The sequence below is a fragment of the Tamandua tetradactyla genome, chromosome 7 (genome assembly GCF_023851605.1).
Source record: "Tamandua tetradactyla isolate mTamTet1 chromosome 7, mTamTet1.pri, whole genome shotgun sequence".
Lineage (NCBI taxonomy): Eukaryota > Metazoa > Chordata > Mammalia > Pilosa > Myrmecophagidae > Tamandua > Tamandua tetradactyla.
In genome coordinates this window covers 110,485,785-110,507,518 of record NC_135333.1, presented here as the reverse complement: position 1 = coordinate 110,507,518, position 21,734 = coordinate 110,485,785, and the positions used below count along the sequence as shown (strand labels likewise).

The 21,734-nt window shown below is 39.0% G+C and overlaps 1 protein-coding gene across 3 annotated transcripts in view; it reads right to left on the bottom strand.

Annotated features, from left to right (window-relative positions):
* Positions 1–456: 456 nt before the first annotated feature.
* The window catches only part of SPATS2 (spermatogenesis associated serine rich 2), a 205,822-nt gene continuing 184,544 nt past the window's right edge, over positions 457–21,734 (bottom strand). For all 3 annotated transcript variants that reach the window (XM_077170806.1, XM_077170805.1, XM_077170804.1), the window contains 4 exons: positions 9,081–9,190; positions 6,247–6,349; positions 4,778–4,992; positions 457–3,704 (listed from right to left, as the gene is read on the bottom strand). In XM_077170806.1, the coding sequence (XP_077026921.1) occupies positions 3,393–3,704; positions 4,778–4,992; positions 6,247–6,349; positions 9,081–9,190 (740 nt within the window). In that variant the 3' untranslated portion in view covers positions 457–3,392. The remainder of the gene's footprint in view (positions 3,705–4,777; positions 4,993–6,246; positions 6,350–9,080; positions 9,191–21,734) is intronic.

The following is a 21,734-nucleotide window of genomic DNA, read 5'->3' as shown; positions in this document are numbered from 1 at the left end:
GTGCTTCTTTTACTTTACTCACAAGAGACTGCCTGGCTCTTTCATGCAATGGTGTTAACTTGCATTACTTTTTCCTTTATGTCTTAATCTCTCAAGAGTATCGGTTCCCTTGAAGTCAGCAACTGTGTTTTAGTTATCTTTCTCTCTCTCCTAAACTTCCAGCTCAGTGACGGTACAAAGCACTCCCAAACACTATCGGTGAGAGGGTAAATCCATGCAGCTTTAAGATAATTTTATCAATATTTATATGACCTAACAGTTTCACATTTACTCAGCAATTCCACTACTAGGAATTGATCTAAATGATACACCCTCACAAATGTGGAACGATATACATATTCTAGAATGCTCATTGCAACACTAATTATAACTAGCAAAACGCTAAAAATGGTTATTAGAAACTTGTTAAATTATGATAAATCTATACATAGAATAACATGCAACTATAGAAAGAGTAAGGTATATTTATATTTACCTACATAGAAAGAGGTGCAAGCAGTATGAATTCTCACGTATACTTGTACTAGGACAGAAAATCTCTAGAAAAAACTTAGTGGTTGCTTCTGGGGAGAAGGCAAATGATCCAGAATGGGATGGAGAATTACTTTTCATCATATATTCTTTTGAGCTATTTGGACTTTTTACCATTTGCATATACTGATTTTTCTTAAAAACAAACAAGACCCCAGCTAGTTTTACAAAAAGAAGTGAAAAAAGCAAGCTGTATAAACGTATGCTCAGTTTATGTAAAAGATTTCCATTTATGTAAAAGAAAGAAAAACTGTATTTGCTTGTTTGGGTTTAGAAAATTTCTGGAAAGACACAAGAAACTTATCAATGATTTGTGGGGGGGAATGGAACAATGTAAAGGAGGGATTTTTTTACTTTCTACCATGTAGCCGTTTATATGAAAACAAACAAACCCAACTTACCCTGTATTACTTTTTCTAAAAAGTGAGATTTAAAAATTGTCACAAATTAGGGGTCTAGGAAATATATGATTTTCATACAAAGCCATACCAATTTAAATTTTACCTCTCAAGTGACAAATAACTAATTGACAGAGCTAAACAACCAAAGTTCTAGTCCTGTCTCTACACTAGGGAAGGGCAAGACATTTGTCTGTAAAGGGAAATGGAAAAGGAAAGGGAGAATGACGGTTGGATAGGACTTCTTTGGGCTTTCAAAAACCCAGAGATATTATGGGGAGGAAGGAATGTGTTGCAAAATTCAAACTCAGGCAAACCTAACTTCTAACTTTCTATTCACTGAAGAAAGGTCAAATTGGCAAATGTAGGAGAATATCTGCATGAGATCTTAAATGAATCAGGACTTGAACATATTAAATTAAAAAAAATTATAGAATGCATATAGCATGAAATAAAACAATATTTTTTAAAAAATCCATGTACATATGCACATATATGCTTTTAAAAAGGTATAGTATACATGCCAAATTATTAACAGTGGTTACCTTTGAGGAGTGGAATGGGAAAGTAGAAAATTTTTCCTTTCTGTTTTCACATTTCTGTATTATATTTTAAACACTATGCTTGTAAAAAAAAAAAAGTTCAGAATTTTCAAACACTTTATAGCCATAGCAAAAAATCTTCAAATATTTTTCTATAAGGGGATTTTAATTCCAACTTCAAGGAGGTTTAGATAAACATGTCTTGCCTGGTTATAGAGAGAGACCACATCCTTTAAGGTCATTTCTATCTCTGGATTTCCTACAAAGTATAGGTAAAGCTGTTCCCTGGCACCCAGCAGACAGATGGTGGTATTGGGCAAATTCCCCAAAATGAGGTTATCAGCCCCTTGGAAAATGGCTTCCTAGTATTCCTTAACTAGTGTTTTCTTTACTGCAAGTCACACATGTGCACACACACACTCAATCTGTTCAGTCAACCTGAACCTGGCAGCTCAGCTTCAAAGAGCCAGGGGAAGCCCCGAGGCAGCTAAGTTCTGCACGGCTGCCACTTACAGTCTGGGCTTCAGACTTAGGAAAACACATGATGGAGAAAGAAAAAGCTCTGCTGTTATTAAATCATAGATGCTGGAGGCGGGTGTGGGGTGGAAGGGTCTGGCACCAGTGCCACCTGCTACATATAGATGCTCAATTATACTGTTACATTCACCATTCCTGTCAAGGGACAGGGAGTAGGGGAAAGGAGTGTCCATATAACCTTTGGTTGCCTGGGAGAGCTGCTGGCAGCTGTGGTTTTTCTAAATTGGTAAGCTCTCCTTTGGAAAGTCACCATTCCCTATCCTACAAATCCTTCCTCACAAGGAACAGTGAGCTGCATTTGCTCATCTTTGTCTTTCACATTTTAATTTGGTTTTGACACTAACCAGTGGACAAATGACTTGGGAATCAGACACCCTCATTTAAGCCCAGAAATAAGCTGTCCAAGTGACTTCTACCATGAGACCCAAAGAAAAACAGATAATGACATGAAATCACTTGCTGCCATGAAACAAATGTGGGAATATTTATGTAGTGTTTTTATTTATTCAACTATAAAGACTGACTGCAGCAATTTTTCGATGGGTAATGCCTTAGAATAACACTAATTATACTGCTATAAATTTAGTTCAGGATAAGAACAGGATTCAGGGAAGAGGGAAGAGAAAAAAAACTCCCAATATTGAAACAGAAAAATCTCTCTTGTTTTTCCCCTTTAACTAAATGCTACCTTCCATAGACTTCTCTGGTTTGCAGTCTAAGGTTGTAGGAAACAAGGCTTTGGGCATTTTGAAGAAACTGCAGGTTAAGTTATGGTGCCAAGCAGGAGACTGAAACCCTGATTTGAGTGTCAAATCTTAGGCACATTTTGGGAGTAGAGGCAGATTCTCAAATGTTTCGAGTTCTCTCTTTCTCACCAATTACAATTTCCCTTCTCTGGCCAATCGAGAGCATAGTCCCCTTACTGCTTTTCCTAATTACACTGTTTGGAGTGAACCTGGCAGGCATTTGTGGTTTCTGCCTAGACAGAAAAGGCAAAAGGGTAGCTCTGACCCACCTCCTCCTGAGAGAGCCTAAATTGTGGGCGGTTGCTCAGTAAGGCCTCTTTGGGTAACTGAAAGGCCTGATGCACTGGAAAGAGCATTGTTTATTCTTGGGAAACCTGGCAACAGTTATCTCTGATTCCTGGTGGAAATGGCCAATCAGAATCAATCCATATCATTGGGAAAGGTCAGAGAAAAGACAGCTTTCCCTTTAAAAGGGGTAAGGAAGAAATGAGGAGAGAAGACCAAAAATATTTAGAATGGCACAAAAAGTGATATGCATAAACTTCTTTTTGTTATTAAATCTAACTATGAGTTTCCTAAAGTCCAGTTATTAAGTTGAATTGTGTGGGATAGAAGAGAGGAGCCAACTGGAATTTTCCTCAAGAGTTCACAGCTTCAGGCTGAACGGTCCTGGGTTTGCGCTGGGGGAGCCCCTTTTTGAATGAAGGCTTGGCCTGGCTAGGCTCCATGCTGGCTCCAGTTCCAGTGGTCCCTGCAGGGTGAGCCTGGCCCTGTTCACTTGTGTTTCCTGGTGCCTGGAGTGGAGCACTCTGATACCTGGAACTAGATGAATACCATGAACTATTTCTGTAATGACCCCCACTGTCATGTCGCCCTTGGTTCATGGGGTCGTTGGACTTTTGAACTTGTGGCTTGTAGCCTTGTCCTCCTCGTCTGTTCCCCAGCAATACCTAAGGATAAAAGAATATAATGTTCAGAGCACTCTGGCATCATGGTACCCTGTTTGTTATAGGTCGGCTTAACAGAGTATTCTGAAAACATTATTGTTGTATCCCATGCTTGGGACTTAGTCATCTGTCAAGACTCACAGATAGAATTCTGCCAACCAGTTTAACCTACCCACTATATCAAAATTAATAGATCTTTCACTAATCTTTTCCCAACTTTGCCCCTAGGCTTGCCTCCACTGAAGAGGAGTGCACCTTTTTAATTTTTTTTAAGACTGGGTACAGGAAAGCAAATGAGGAAGAAAGAACAAAGAAAACATACATTCAAGCCCTCAATTGGGGTAAGTGTCTGAACTTTGCAGATCATAAGCCATTTGTAATAATAAAATTCACATTTGGAATAATAAAATAAACACCATTATGATCTGCTTTGCTATATATCATAAGCCTTAGATTAAATCATGCTATTTAGTACACCTTTCACATTACAACCCAGAAAGCTTATGATAAGGGATTCTACATTTGTTCCCCAATTCCAATGTTAAACCAGGTCTGCAGAGTTCTGCAGAGTTCCTAACAGCATTGCCATGAAAAACTATAGTGTCTTCTTCAAAACAGAGACAATGGATTAGTCTTCAACTTTCTAGTGTTTGCCAGCCACCCCCACTAGGTTCACTCTTTCTCCTTCTCTCTTCCTGATATATTCCACCCGGTGCTTTTAGGGAGTTGCTGCTTTTGGATGCACTCTGGTGAACCTGCCACTTGTGCTTGTCTACCTTGAGATGGGTGCATGACTCCCAGTGTGACTAATTACCAAGCAAAACTACCTAAAACAGCTAGGATCACTGCCAACATAAGAAAGCCAGCAGCTCTTGGCAACAGGAAACCTGAACTGGCTGGTGGTTTGGAACATATATACCAAATGCTTTTTCAAGAACTAACTGAAGCTGGAGGGATTCAAAATAGGTGTGGAAAGGAAGCAAAGAAAGGCAGGTAATATGCTGGACTATCAGCATTTAAATTTTGACAATCTGGTGGCTTTTCTTTCTAACTTGCTCAGTGTGGAAGTAGGTTACCTCCCGATGAGGCTGATAGGGCCGGCCACTGGAGTTGGCTATGGCTGCAGGAGTCTCCCCTGGGGCAGAGTTTTTCTTAGTAGTACTTATAAGGCTGGGAGCAGAGGCACAGATGGAAGAGGAAGCAGCAGAGGCATCACTTGGGCTATTCAAGGATGTCGCTGTAACTGAGCTACAACGGGATCTCGTTGAATAGCTGTTCTTTGGATGGGACACTGAAAAAGAAATTTGAGGAATATGTGGTCAAATGATTGAAGAACATAATGGGTAAGGCTTTTCCTCTTTCTCCATTTCACAATGAGCAATTTAAGATAAAGAATTGTCTGCTACAGCTGTCATAAAGAAAAGCCTAAAAGAGAAGCAACAGGAAGGAAAACTTCCCTTTGCCTTCCTCCTCCTCTCCCTCCAAATCCTCACTGCTTTGTAAAGGAATTCTAAGAACAGGAAAACAGTTTTGAGATAAAAGCTACCTATCTCTCTAACTGACTAATGACATCTTGGCATCTCCTACTATCTAAACTTCTGACTACAGCTCTTGCAGCTGACTAAGCCTGGGAACAATAGTATGGGCCATATGTTCAGTTTCCCATGCAAGGAAAATTCTAAAGTGAAGATTTTGCAAAGAAAGAAAAAGGTAAATAAATGAACACTACTCTAAATCATTTTTTTTTAAATCTGCAAGACTGCAAGGAATAATCAAGTTTAGTTAAGTATATACAAAAGTGGTCTTTAAAGCAAATGCATATCTTTGCAAGTTTCTTTCTGCCAAAAAAAAATCTCAAATTCAAAATGTCAATCTAATGGGAAAATATTAGTATTTGCAATTAAAATTTCATCATAATTTAGTGGTTTAAAACTATCCCCCAGATTTTTTCTCTTGGCTTTAAGTCTGGACTAATGATGAGCTCACAATAACTGCCTTAGGCTCCATATTTAACTTATATATTGAGAGAGGATGATCAAAGGAGCTGAGTGAGCTCAGGGCTTGGCTGCTGTGTCACTACAAACTATCAGTTTAGAGGTACCCCCTCACCCAGCCTGTAATGGTACTATTTAAGTGCCTTTTATGTGCCAGGCAAAGCAGGTATTGTTATTTCTATTTTGGAGAGAAATAAAATGAGATTCTAAGAGGTTAAGTGCAGAGTCAAGGATTCAAACTTGGTCTGACTCCAGAGCCCCATGCTCTGTACACTATAAATTATTACCTCTCAACTCAGCAGAAAATAACAAAAAAGTAATATTTCATTTTTAGGCCCCTGGAAAAAATCTCATCCTCAGAGCTCAAAGCATCTATAGTCACTGACCTCCGAAGCATCCCAGGGCTACTGTTCATAAAAACAAATGAACAAAACATAAGAGGCACTGAAGAAGAATCAGTGGAGAAGCCAATCAGCACTTCAGCCTCTAATTAGTAGAGGATGGTCTTCTCATCACCATCTTCCAGTACACAGACTCTCCCACCACCTCACCTTGTCCAAAAGCATCAATGCTCTTCTTTAGAGTCTCTACATCACAGGTGAAGCGGGCTACTCGTCCCAGATCCTCATCATATTTACGTTCACTAACAAAGTGCTGGAGAAAGGGCAAAGAAAATCCCCAGGTTAGGTAAACATTATACATGGAATCTAAAGCTTGCTCTATACAGATTAAACCAATGATTTTCAATAGTCTTCTTTTTATTGCTTCAAAATTCACTAAATGGCCATTGTGTTACCAATGCTGAGAAATCCATCAAATTACTCATTTTCTTAAGAGCTCTAAGATGGGTCTATTTGGGAGCTTTATGAAATGCTGCATGAAGGTTGCAACCCATAAGGTATTATCAAGAGAAACGGCAGAGAATGGAAAAGAAAGAAAAAATTATAGTAGAGGGCCATCTTTCTACTGTTCACTATTCTCTACATTGTCTCATTTTAGAGGGAAGCAGAGGCAGCAAAAACTCTAAGTAGGTAAACAGTCAGTTACAATGACAGTCTCATTTAGATCTAGAGGGTTGATGTTCTTGAATAGAAACTTCCTTAGGAAATTCACTTCATCTCCTTACAAACTAGGTTTTGTTAGTGCCTGTAATAGGAACGATTTTTTAAAATGGAAAATCATCCATGTGAAAAGTCAACTTTGCAAATGAGAAGAGTTTATGCTACAAGTAATTTTAATCCTATTAAGCAGCCTGAGCTGAGAAGCAACCAATCTCTTGGGTCAAAATTAGCTACACTATAGAAATTGTGGGACCAGAAACACATCAGGAAAAAGTACTTCTGGGGGTCTATTTCACCAGACAACGTCTAAGAAAGCCTGGAATTTTTTCAGATAAAGAAGAGTTGACAAAAAAACACTAAAGGCTAGATATAATTTAGAAGAAATTAACTCCTCAAGCAGTCTTCTTAACTGGGAGTAGTCTAATTTCACTTTGGACTTTCAAGGAGCAGTATCAAATACAGCAGAATCCTTAGGATGCATCTTGAAGCAGTGAAAGGGAAAGGAGAGATAAAAATTACCTTTGAGCCTTCAAGCTCTAAAGATTTAGAGTATACTGTAGCTTAAGAAACCATATGAACCCCTTGTAACAAAGCCCTGAGACATGTATTATCAGTCTGAGATGAATTCTGAAACAAATTCTAAGATTTGTTGAGCCAAATACACAACAGGAATGACAGAAATAAAATGATCTGGAAATAAGACATTTAAATTGCACAGCACCCGCTTCAGTATACTGAAAATGTGGAAACAGATCCTTAGTCAGCCTGCAGAAATATTTCTAGCAGCTTTTCAGCCACGTGGGAAGAGAACAGATGAAGCCTATGAGAAACAGAATCTGATTCCAAAGGGGTTTCCGACTTCTCCCCAATAGTTGAATGAGATGGACTGGTGTCAATGTGTGGAAGACTTCCCATAAAATTTATTAATATAGTTTTAGCTAATCAGAAAATGGCAACTTAAAATTTGCATTGTTGGGCTATTTCATTCCAACTTCATAGTCTAAGAGGAAGGAGTGAGAGAATAGTAATACTACATAGGTTTGTGCAAAAGACTGGGTCAGAATGATAACAAGGATACTTGTAGGTCCTAGATGACCTCCCACGTATGATTTTATTTTACAAATTTTTATTGTATAGCCGCTGCCCACAAGTATTCCTCTCAAATATGGCAATAAATCTTACATAGTCAGAAAGAGCAGTGGTTAAAGGCTCAAAGGTACAGAAGGTCAGTTCCCCCTTTTATTCAGAATGCCAGTGTCCACAACTATCCATGAATACCCCAACCTCTCTTGGGTTTCCATGCTTAGTCTTAGTAACACCCCTCTCTATATAAGAATTTAAAAGCATGAGTGTTGTATCCAAGTAATCTTTATAAATATTTAAAATATAACCAACATCTCAAATTGCTAACTTTTCTTTAGGAAATCAGAATTGACCAACCATTATTTAATGAACACCTGGTATACTGTGCCAAGTCATTCTGCTATACTGTGGATATAGCAGTTCTTGCCATTGTAAAGTTCACAATCTAGTGGTTCAGACAGAGATAGGTCAAATAATCAAACACACAAATTATAACTATGCTGTGAAAGCACAGAATGGGGGATATGATAGGGAAGTCAGGAAGGAATGAGTTGGTCATGGGTGACTAGGTATGCTGGGGGGAGGAGGGAGGGTAGAGTTTCTGGACAGAAGGAAAAACATGTGCAGTGGCTTTCCATCAACAGGGAACAGAATCTCTCTGTGGAAAAGAAAAGCCAGTATGGCTGGAGAACAGAGAACAAGGGGGGCATGGTATGAAATACGGACTGTGGTTATTTAGGGTCAGACCATGCAGAGCCCTACAAGTCATGTTAAGGATTATAATCTTTATCCTAAAAGCAACAGGAAGTTTTAGGCAGGTCAATGTAGTGTGACAAACAGATATGGAGGAGTGCAGAGGGTGGGGCAGTGGCAAAGAGGATGGATAGAATCACTTAAGAAGCTATCACAGAAGTTCAAGTAAGAGATTACAGTAGATTGACCATGATGGAGGTGGTGGAGATGAATAGAAAAGGTGAGATCTGAGATTTATTAGGAAATCAAATGGACAGGGTCTGCTGATACATTTAAGGTGGAAAAAGGAGAAATTTCCTAAGATTTCCAGCTTGGACAACTAGATAGATGACAGCGCCATTTATAGAGAAAGGGAATTTGGAAGAGGGCCAGGTTTTCAAGGGAAGATAATGAGTTCAATACATTAGACATGGCCATGAATTATGGAGATCTGTTACTTTAGTCTGCCAGAGAAAGAAGAAAAGCAGAAAAGGAGAAGGAAGTTTTACTTTGATATCGGCTCTGAGCTCAACCAATTGCTCCTCTGACATTCGAACAGCCACATCAGTCATCTTCTTCAGAAGTTCAGCTTTCTTTTGTCGGCTAAGCAAAATTTCCACTGTAGAGGAAAAAGGAATATGAATCTTATGCTGCTGCTAAACAGGATAAAGAAGAACCAGTAGTCTTGCAGTATATATTTGGATAGCCAAAGGTTTAACTTTCCACCCACTGGAAAACGAAAATACCAAAGGTCCTATTTCCATCTTCTGGAGGGTCTCTGAAAGGCACTTAAATGGTAAACATTTCTTATGAATCATAAATCATTTGACATTTTTTCTTCCTCCTCTTCCTAGTAAAAAAACTATCAAGAAGCATATAAATTAAAACAGAAATATGCACACATGATAAAAAAAAATTCATCTACAATAAATGGGTATAAAGTGAAAAATATCCCTCCTACCTCTGATTTTGTGGTCCCCTCCCCAAATCATCATTCAGTTTCTAATATATACTTCCAAATATTTTCTATGCATATGTAACACACACATACATATCCTTTTTCTTTTTTTTTTTTTACCTTCCTTACACATTCGCCTTCCATTAACTCATCCTTTTTCACTTATATCTTGAAGTTCATTCCATAGTAATACATCTGGATCTCCCTCATTCTGTTTAACAGCTATTAGCAATCCGCTATATGGATATACCACATTTACCAAGTTCCCTAATGTTGAATATTTAGATTGTTCACAGCCTTTTAAGGAGCACCTTCTTTGCTAATCTCCTTGATGTATAATCAGGCATGGCCAGGATGAAAAAAGATCATCAGGAATCCCTCAAAGGAGAGGGCCAGAGGCCACAAAGGACAATGGATAAGGGAAATTCTCCCAGAAAGCAGAGAAAGGGCATGGATTCACCCAATTTTGCCCAGCAAAATTTTATTAGCCCTGGACCCCAGTGCTTCCCAATTTTCTAAAGCGAATTTTTTACTATAATGATCCTCTTCTTTCTCTAAGTAATTAACAGAAGTGGGGACATTTAACTTTTTTAGTTTATGGGGCCCCAGACCACAACATGCTATATCCAGATCTGGATGATCTGAAATCGTCCCTAAATCCTAACTTTCTGCTGAATACATTAACTAGATGAGATTTCTGGCATCTTCTGGCTAGCTGGCAACCTTTGGGGCTCCTTGGCTTTTCTGTCACATGACACTGCACATGGTAATGTCATTGTCTTTCTATTCTGGGTTCCACTGACTTCAGGCTTCTGGCTGCCCCCTGTGGTTTCTCTCTGGGCCTAAATTCCTTTGGCTGTAAGAACGTCAGTTATACTGGATTAAGGCCTACCTTTACTCAGTTTGGGCACATCTTAACTAATAACATCTTCAAAGGTCCTATTTTACAAATGGGTTCACACCCACATCAGCGGTTGGTGTTTTAAAAACCTGAACATGTTTTTATGGGGGGGACATGATCCGATCCCCAACAGTCTACCCTTTAGATCCCCAAAAGACATTTTCTTCCACATGCAAAAGACTGTCATTCCATCACAACATCCTAAAAGCCTTAACTCATTTCTGTAACAATTCTAAATAAAAAGTCTCATCAAAATCAGTTACAGGTGTGGCCCACCATGCTGGGGTAAAATTCCTCTGTTTGATGGACGCCTGAAAACTAGAAAACAAGTTATCTGCTTCTAAAACACAATGGTGGAGTATGTGTGCGTTTTAGTTCGTCCTCCAGAACAACTACTAAATAACCAGAAACAGTACAGAACAGCTCCCAAAGCCATGTCAGTGACCAGACACACAGCATACCCCAGTCTGGACCAGCTGGACCGGTTGCAAGCCTCCCCAAAACCGTGAGTTTCCCAAGCCACGGCGGCTGGCACCCGATGCCCCTTCCCCACAGGCGACTTCCCAGAGGGAAAGGAAAGAGACTCTAAACCTGGTCAAGGCGGAGTTCGCTCATTGGGCTCACATAAAAAGAGGAAAGGGGAGGAAGCGGAGGTTTTAGTGGCTGTGTTTCTACGGAAACTTGGCAGCCTCTGGATTCAGCGGCCAGACTTCTCGGGCTGCAACTGCCCCAGACATAGGCAGAAACAGGCTGCTTTCAGGGCTGTCTCCCGAAGCCCATCTCTGGTGGAATCCGTCTCTCAAGGAATTCAGACTCCAGGGTTTGGCAATTTGAAGCTATTAAAACCAGCCTACAAACTCTCCTCCATCTCCACCATGCCCCCAGCAGGGAGAGTCTTCCAAAGTTAAAAGTGCCCCAACATCTTTTGCTGGTGCGACCCACAGGCATAAAATACAATGGTGGGGGGGAGGTAAAAGGCACCTTACAAGCAGGGCAAGAAACAAGAAAACAAGAACTGAAAAATTATCCTCTGTTAAACAAAACCTAAGCTAGAGGCCCAGAAAAAGCTGAACTGAAGGTCAAAAAACAGATAGACAACAAACTCATCTAGCAAGAAAACCCTAGGTAAGATAAGCGAAAGCAATCTCCAGAATAAACTAATTAAGGTAATTAAATGTTTAGACGTCAGCAAAAAATAACAAATCACAACAGGAAGATTGAAGATACGGCCCAGTCAAAGGAACAAACCAATAGTTCAAATGAGATATAGGAGCTGAAACATTAATTCAGAATATACAGACAGACATGGAAAACCTCATCAAAAACCAAATCAATGAATTGAGGGAGGATATGAAGAAGGCAAGGAATGAACAAAAAGAGGAAATGGAAAGTTTGAAAAAACAAATCACAGAACTTATGGGAATGAAAGAAGGTACAGTAGAAGAGATGAAAAAAAAACAACAGAAACCTACAAGGGTAGATTTTAAGAGAGGTTAGGATTAGTGAATTGGAGGATGGAACATCTGAAATCTGACGAGAAACAGAAACTATAGGGAAAAAAATGGAAAAATATGAGCAGGGACTCAGGGAATTGAATGATAATATGAAGCGCACAAACATACATGTTGTGGGGGTCCCAGAAGGAGAAGAGAAGGGAAAAGGAGGAGAAAAACTAATGGAAGAAATTATCACTGAAAAATTCCCAACTCTTATGAAAGACCTAAAATTACAGATGCAAGAAGTGCAATGCACCCCAAAGAGAATAGATCCAAATAGACGTTTTCGAAGACACTTACTAGTCACAATGTCAGCGGTCAAAGAGAAAGAAAGGATCTTGAAAGCAGCAAGAGAAAAGCAATCCATCACATACAAGGGAAACCCAATAAGACTATGTGTAGATTTCTCAGCAGAAACCATGGAGGCGAGAAGACAGTGGGATGATATATTTAAATTACTAAAAGCAAAAAACTGCCAACCAAGAATTCTATATCCAGGAAAATTGTCCTTCAAAACTGAGGGAGAAATTAAAACATTTTCAGACAAAAAATCATTGAGAGAATTTGTGACCAAAAGACCAGCTCTGCAAGAAATACTAAAGGGAACACTAGAGACAGATACGAAAAGACAGAAGAGAGAGATGTGGAGACGAGTGTAGAACGAAGGAAAATTAGATATGACATATAAAATCCAGAAGGCAAAATGGTAGAAGAAAGGACTACCCATATAGTAATAACACTAAATGTTAATGGATTGAACTCCCCAATCAAAAGACACAGACTGGCAGAATGGATTAAAAAACAGGATCCTTCTATATGCTGTCTACAGGAAACACATCTTAGACTCAAAGATAAACATAGGTTGAAAGTGAAAGGTTGGGAAAAGATATTCCATGCAAATAACAACCAGAAAAGAGCAGGAGTAGCTATACTAATATCCAACAAATTAGACTTCAAATGTAAAACAGTTAAAAGAGACAAAGAAGGATACTATGTACTAATAAAAGGAACAATTCAACAAGAAGACACAACAATCATAAATATTTATGCACCGAATCAGAATGCCCCAAAATACATAAGGCAAACACTGCAAACACTGAAAAGGGAAATAGACACATCTACCAGTTGGAGACTTCAATTCCCCACTCTCATCAATGGACAGAACATCTAGACAGAGGATCAATAAAGAAACAGAGAATTTGAATATTACAATAATGAGCTAGACTTAATAGACATTTATAGGACATTACACTCCACAACAGCAGGATACAGCTTTTTCTCAAGTGCTCATGGATCATTCTCAAAGACAGACCATATGCTACGTCACAAAGCAAGTCTCAACAAATTTAAAAACATTGAAATCATACACAACACTTTCTTAGATCATAAAGGAATGAAGTTGGAAATCAATAATAGGCAAAGCACCAGAAAATTCACAAATACGTGGAGGCTCAACAACACACTCTTAAACAACCAGTGGGTCAAGGAAGAAATTACAAGAGAAATCAGTAAATATCTCGAGGTGAATGAATAAAAATGAATATGAAGTTTTCATGAATATGAAAACTTATGGGATGCAGCAAAGGCAGTGCTAAGAGGGAAATTTATTGCTCTAAATGCCTATATCAAAAAAGAAGGGCAAAAATTTGGGAATTAACTGTCCACTTGGAAGAACTGGAGAAAGAATAGCAAACTAACCCCAAAGCAAGCAAAAGGAAAGAAATAACAAAGATTAGAGCACAAATAAATGAAATTGAGAACATGAAAACAATTGAGAAAAATCAATAAAACCAGAAGTTGGTTCTATGAGAAAATCAGTAAGATTGATGGGCCCTTAGCAAGATTGACAAAAAGAAGAAGAGAGAGGACGCAAATAAATAACATCAGAAATCGAAGAGGAGACATAACCACTGACCCCACAGAAATAAAGGAGGTAATAACAGGATACTATGAACAACTTTATGCTAATAAATACAACAATGTAGATGAAATGGACAACTTCCTAGAAAGGCATGAACAACCAACTTTGACTCAAGAAGAAATAGATGACCTCAACAAACCAATCACAAGTAAAGAAATTCAATCAGTCATTAAAAAGCTTCCCAAGGCTTCCGGGTTAAGATGGCGGCTTAACAACGTGCGCATTTTAGTTCGTCCTCCAGAACAACTACTAGATGACTGGAAACAGTACAGAACAGCTCCCGGAGCCACGACAGTGACCAGACACACAGCGTACACCAGTCTGGACCAGCTGGACCGGCTGCTAGCACCCCCCAGAACCGTGAGTTCCCAAAGCTGCAGGGGCCAGCGTCCCTCCCCAACAGGCTGCTTCCCAGAGGGGAAAGGAAAGGACTTTACCAGCAGCAGGGACTGGGCACCATCAAACGCCAACTGTGGAACTAATTAACAAATTCTGACTACTAAAAATAGGCCCCCAGCTTAGGTGAACCTGATCAAAGTGGAGGTTGCTCATTTTTGCCCTGGTGCCAAGGGGGCAGGACTGACAGAAAAAGGGGGGAAAAAAACAAAGGAAACGGAGGGTTTTGTGGCTGTGTATCTACAAAGGACTGACTGCCTCTAGATACAGCGGCAGGACTTTTCAGGCTGCAACTGCCCCAGGTATAGGCAGAAGTGAGCTCTTTTGGGGGCTTATCTGGAGCTTGTGCCTTCCCCAGGGGAGGGGTGAAGCCCCACCCAGGTGGAATCCCTCCATCAAGGAATTCAGACACCAGGGCTTGGTAATTTGAAGCCATTAAAACCAGCCTACAACCTTTCCTCTGTCTCCACCACGCCCCCAGCAGGGAGAGTCTGCCAAAGTTAAAGGTACCGCATCATCTTATGCTGGTGGGACCTGCAGTCAGACAAGCGCCACATACTGGGCAGGATAAGAAAAACAGAGTCCAGAGACTTCACAGGGAAGTCTTTCAACCTGCTGGGTCTCACCCTCAGGGAAAACCGACGCAGGTGACACTTTCTTCCTGATAGGAGGCCAGTTCGGTCTGGGAAAATCTGGCTGGGGTCTATAATATCTAAGTAGACACTCCTAAGTGTGTGTGGGGAAAGGCACCACACAAGCAGGGCAAGAAACAAGAAAACAAGAACTGAAAAATTCTCCTCTGTTAAACAAAACTTAAGCTAAACAGAATGTTAAAGAACAGATAGACAACAAATTCATCCACAAGAAAATCCTAGATAAAAGAAGTGAAAGTAATCTCCAGAATAAACTAATTAAGGTAATTAAATGCCTAGATGCCAGCAAAAAATAACAAATCACACCAGAAAAATTGAAGATATGGCCCAGTCAAAGGAACAAACCAACAATTCAAATGACATACAGGAGCTGAAACAATTAATTCAGAATGTACGAACAGACATGGAAAACCTCATCAAAAACCAAATCAATGAATTGAGGGAGGATATAAAGAAGGCAAGGAAAGAACAAAAAAGAAGAAACTGAAAGTCTGAAAAAACAAATCACAGAACTTATGGGAATGAAAGACACAGTAGAAGAGATGAAAAAAACAATGGAAACCTACAATGGTAGATTTCGAGAGACAGAACATAGGATTTCTGAACTGGAGGACAACATCTGAAATCCGACAAGAAACAGAAACTATAGGAAAAAAATGGAAAAATATGAGCAGGGACTCAATTGAAAGACAATATGAAGCGCATGAATATATGTGTTGTGGGTGTCCCAGAAGAAGAGAAGGGAAAAGGAGGAGAAAAACTAATGGAGGAAATTATCACTGAAAATTTTCCAACTCTTATGAAAGACTTAAAATTACAGATCCAAGAAGTGTAGCGTACCCCAAAGAGAATAGATCCAAATAGACATAATCCAAGACATTTAATAATCAGAATGTCAGAGGTCAAAGAGAAAGAGAGGATCTTGAAAACAGCAAGAGAAAAGCAATCCATCACATACAAGGGAAGCCCAATAAGACTATGCGCAGATCTCTCAGCAGAAACCATGGAGGCAAGAAGACAGTAGGATAATATATTTAAGTCATTAAAAGAGAAAAACTGCCAAGCAAGAATTCTATATCCAGCAAAATTGTCCTTCAAAAATGAGGGAAAAATTAAAACATTTTCAGACAAAAAATCACTGAGAGAATTTGTGACCAAGAGACCAGCTCTGCAAGAAATACTAAAGGGAGCACTAGAGACAGATACGAAGACAGAAGAGAGAGGTGTGGAGAAGAGTGTAGAAAGGAAGACTATGAGTAAAGGTAAAAAGAAGGAAAATTAGATATGACATATAAAATCCAGAAGGCAAAATAGTAGAAGAAAGTACTACTCATGCAGTAATAACACTGAATGTTAATGGATTAAACTCTCCAATCAAAAGACATAGTCTGGCAGAATGGATTAAAAAACAGGACCCATCTATATGCTGTCTCTACTCAAAGGACACGAGGCCAAAGACACAAATGGACATTTACACACCAATGTTTATAGCAGCATTATTAACAATTACCAAGAGATGGAAACAGCCAAAATGTCCATCAACAGACAGTTGACTAAACAAACTGTGACATTTACATAAGTTGGAATATTATGGAGCTGTAAGACAGAATAAAGCTATGAAGTATGTAACAACATGAATGGACCTTAAGGACATTATGCTGAGTATGATTAGCCAGAAACAAAAGGACAAATACTGTATGGTCTCACTGATATGAACTGACATTAGTGAATAAACTTGTAATATTTCCTTGGTAAGAGACCATCAGGAGATAGAAATAGGGTAAAATATTGGGTAATTGGAGCTGAAGGGATACAGATTGTGCAACAGGACTGAATATAAAAACTCAGAAATGGATAGCACAATATTACCTAACTGTAATACAATTATGTTAAAACATAGAATGATAGAGGGAGGAGGGCTGGGGCATAAATGAAATCACAAAGAAAGATAGACAATAAAGATTGAGATGGTGTAATCTAGGAATGCCTAGAGTATATAATGATATTGACTAGATGTACAAATTTAAAAAATGCTTTTGCATGAGGAAGAACAAAAGAATGTCATTACTGCAGTGTGCTGAAGATAGATGGTACTTAATATTTTAAAATTTCACTAACGTGTGAGACTAAAGCAAAAAATGTTTATTTGGTACAAATCTATACTTTGACTAGTGCATCTCCTAATATAACTTATGTAGATAGTTGGTTGAACACCTTAAGTACATGGAACTTTGTATAGGACATGAGATTTTGTTGGTTTGTCCAGGTGATGCCCTGATGAATCCCAGAGTGATTTGATCAGTGAGTGGAAAAGTATTTGCAAAGTCCCCTTCGGGGAATGGTGAGAACGAGGGAAAACTCAACTTTCCCAATTGAATTCTTGATATTCTCACAAGCAGTGTGGACAACCAAAGCTGTAGGCTGAGCCCCCAGTTTTGGGGTTTGTTCATATGAAACTTAACCCCACAGGAGATAGGTCAAGCCTACTTAAAATTAAGCCTAAGAGTCACCCCCAAGAGAACCTCTTTTGTTGCTCAGATGTGGCCTCTCTCTCCAGCCAACACAGCAAGCAGACTCACCACCCTCCCCCTGTCTACGTGGGACATGACTACCAGGGGTGTGGATCTTCCTGGCAGCGTGGGACAGAAATCCCAGAATGAGCTGAGATTCAGCATCAAGGGATTGAGAAAAACTCTAGAATGAGCTGAGACCCAGCATCAAGGGATTGAGAAAACCTTCTCCACCAAAAGAGGGAAGAGTGAAATGAGAGAAAGTGTCAATGGCTGAGAGATTCCAAACAGAGTCGAGAGGTTATCCTGGAGGTTATTCTTATGCATTAAGTAGATATCACCTTGTTATCCAAGATGTAATGGAGAGGCTGGAGGGAATTGACTGAAAATGTAGAGCTGTGTTCCAGTAGCCATGTTTCTTGGTGATGATTGTATAATGATATAGCTTTCACAATGTGACTGTGTGATTGTGAAAACCTTGTGTCTGATGCTCCTTTTATCTACCTTGTTAACAGATGAGAGGAACATATGGAATAAAAATAAATAATAGGGGGAACAAATGTTAAAATAGATTTAGTTTGAAATGCTAGTGATTGATGAAAGGGAACAGTAAGGGGTATGACCTGTAAAATTTTTTTTTTCTGTTTGTTATATTTTTCTGTTGTCTTTCTATTTCTTTTCCTGAATTGATGCTAATGTTCTGGGAAGTGATCATGATGATGAATATGCAACTATGTGATGATATTGTGAATTGCTGAGTGTATGTGTTGGGAATGTTTGTTTCTTGCAATTTTTTTTAATTAATAAAATTAAAAAAAAAAAAAAAAAAAGCTTCCCAAAAAGAAAAGTCCAGGACCAGATGGCTTCACATGTGAATTCTACCAAACGTTCCAGAAAGAATTAGTACCAACCCTGCTCAAACTCTTCAAAAAAACTGAAGTGGAGGGAAAGTTACCTAATTCATTCTATGAAGCCAACATCACCCTCATACCAAAACCAGGCAAAGATATTACAAAAAAAGAAAACTACGGAGCAATCTCTCTAATGAATATAGATGCAAAAATCCTCAAGAAAATTCTAGCAAATCAAATCCAGCAACACATTAAAAGAATTATACATCATGACCAAGTAGGATTCATCCCAGGTATGCAAGGATGGTTCAACATAAGAAAATTAATTTAAAAAAATACAATGGTGGGACAGGCATAGGATAAGTATTCCCATTCCAGAAGGGAGAAACTGGAAGGAATATAGGAATCATGGATCCCAAACAAATTTGAAACTCAGCAGGTCTGAGAGCTATCTGTAGCTTGATTCTTCATCCTCCAGGCCTGATAGAAAGGCAGTTCCACCCCTTCCAAGCACTTACACAGCAGGCGGTCTCTCCCCAAACACTAGGGTATAGCCCCCACCCTTTCCGAGAATTGGGATAGTGGCCAGACTCTCTGTGAACATTTGGGGTCAGGCCCCATTATTTCCAAGCATTGGGGTTGCAGACTCTCCTGAACAATGGGGCACAAGGCCCACCCCCTCAAGCACAGGGGCAGATGGGCTTTTCCCTCCAAGCAGAGTGGTGGAACCTGCCTTTCCTTTATACATGGATGAACCTGCTCTCTTGGTCTGAGTAGATCTCTTCAGTCCAGACCTTGGCTTTCATGGTTCTGCTCTTTCATTTCATCCCTTTTTGTCCCTTTCAGTCCAGACTAGCAGTGGTTCTGCTCATACAAATTTTGCAAAAACCTTGTCAGCTTTGTGTGTAATTCAAGCAGGTCCAAACCATCAAACAGCAGAACTTTCCACAGATCCTTCCTGGATTACTGTATTTCCAATCTTGACTTCCACTGAAACAGCTGACTGAATCATGTTCAGACATACCCTCTCTAGCAAATGGTTGTTCAGTTAAACCCTCACATGGAGCCTAATCCACTGGGGAGTTACTCCCCCAAAGCTCAGGAAGGTCCCTGACAGAGCTGCTTCTGGCCTTAGTCTCAGAGCACACTATCTGGCTAGGCTGAGAATTTTCAAATTCATCAACCACTGTTTCCTTTGTGCTTATGAATTTAATTTTCAGCTTATCCCTTTCCTCTTGCATTTTATTATACACTGCAAGGAGAAATCAGGTGGTACCTTCCACACTTAGCTTGGAAATTTCCTCAGCTAAATATCCAAGTTCATCATTTTCAAGTTCTGCCTTCTACCCAACATCAGAACACAATTATGTCAAGTTCTCTCCTTTATAACATGGATCACCTTTCCTCAAGATCCCAATAACATATCCATCATTTCCTTCTAAGGCCTCATGGGAGGTACCATTAGCATCCATATTTCTAACAACTCTCTTCAAAGCAATTTAGGTTTCATTTATCAAGTGACTCAAAATTCTTCCAGCTTGTGTTCCAGTAGCCATGTTTCTTGAAGATGATTGTATGATGATATAGCTTTCACAAAGTGACTTTGTGATTGTGAAAACCTTGTGTCTGATGCTTCTTTTATCTACCTTATCAACAGACAAGTAAAACATATGGAATAAAAATAAATAATAGGGGGAACAAATGTTAAAATAAATTTAGATTGAAATGCTAGTGGTCAATGAAAGGGAGGGGTAAGGGGTACAGTATGTATGACTTTTTTCTGTTGTCTTTTTATTTCTTTTTCTGAATTGATGCAAATGTTCTAAAAAATGATCATGATGAATATGCAACTATGTGATGATATTGTTAATTACTGATTATATATGTAGAACGGAATGATCATAGGTTAAGAATGTGTTTGTTGTTATATTCAAAAAAAATTTTTTTAATTAATAAAAAAGAAAAAAAAATTCTTCCAGCTTTACTCTTATGCCAGCTTCAGCTAGATATTGCTAATTACCAGAGTTTGCCAACCCTCAACTAAAACCATTCCCATCAACCCTAAAGAACACGTAGGGCTTTATTTGAGATTTTACTAAAGTTTCACACGCTAAGATTACTTTCCAAAAAACTACAACCTCCAGATAGGTTCCTAGGCCAGATAAGCCTTGAAACCCAGAGGGGCCAGCCTCTCCAAGAACAACAACTAGTTCCATCCCCTTATCCCACAGTACTGACATCCATTTCCAACATGATAAAGTTAGAATGGGCATAGCCCAAATACCCATAAAGATTGGGAGAAGGATCAAAGGAGAAGGAGAAGTTATAGCAGAGAAGACTGAAATTAACAATTGAGTATGACTATTGAATCGTTATACTGATATTTCTTTCAGTCTCCAGTGTCTTGGAGCAGCTAGAAGGAAAAACCTAAAATGGTGGAACTGTAACTCATATCAAACTCTGGAATCTGTTCTATAACTACTTGTCATATTGTACTTTGAAATATATTGCTTTTTTGCATATTTTATATTTCACAATAAAAAATGTTTAAAAATAGGATACAAAATCTATTATCATAGTATGATAAGACCGAAAAAGTAAAATATCAAATATATATTTACTTGCTGTATTTATAGCCATAGGAGGGAAAAACTGGAAGGGAATACAAACATTATTAGTGGTTATGCCTCCACTTAAGTTTTAGGGTGAATTTTAAATTTCTCCTTTACATTTTCAAAATATTCTTACTTCCTATGACTCTTGGAATAAAACCCAGTGATTTTACCATGGCTGAAAAAAAAAAGTTCTTCCAACCTCTATACATTATCCAATTTCAAAGTAGTTTCCACATTTTGAGGTATTTGTCATAGCAACAACCCACTTCTGGTTTTAGATTTCCTAGCAGCTAAAATTTCTGTTTTAGTTTTCCTAGCAGCTAAAACAAATACTTTACAATGCATTGGCTTAACAACAGGAATTTATTGGCTCACAGTTTCAGAGGCTAGAAGGCCTGCTTCCTCCTGGGGTTGGTATCTTCTGGTTGGCCAGCAATCTCTGAGGTTACTTGGCTTTTCTGTCACATTGCAATACACATAGCAATGTCTTCTCCTTTTTCCTCCAGCCAGCCAGCTTCTGGCTGCTCCCTGTGGCTTCTCTCTGTGTCTAATTTCCTCTTTCAGTTTGGGCACACTTTAACTAATAACATCTTCAAAGGTCTTATTTACAAATAGGCTCACACCCATACCAGGAATTGGTCCTTAACATGCCTTTCCTGGGGGCTAGAAGTCAATCCCCAACAGTTATCAATGTGTTTAGGTAAAAAATGTACACGTCCTGGCTTTGCTACAGATGAGATGGTCATGTGTTAGAGCGTGGCCCTTGAAATATAAGCAGAACTCATGGGGTACAATCTACAGGAAAGCTCTTTAAAGGTGTTTACTCAGTGAGCATGTACCATTCTGCCTCCTCAACTGGAGC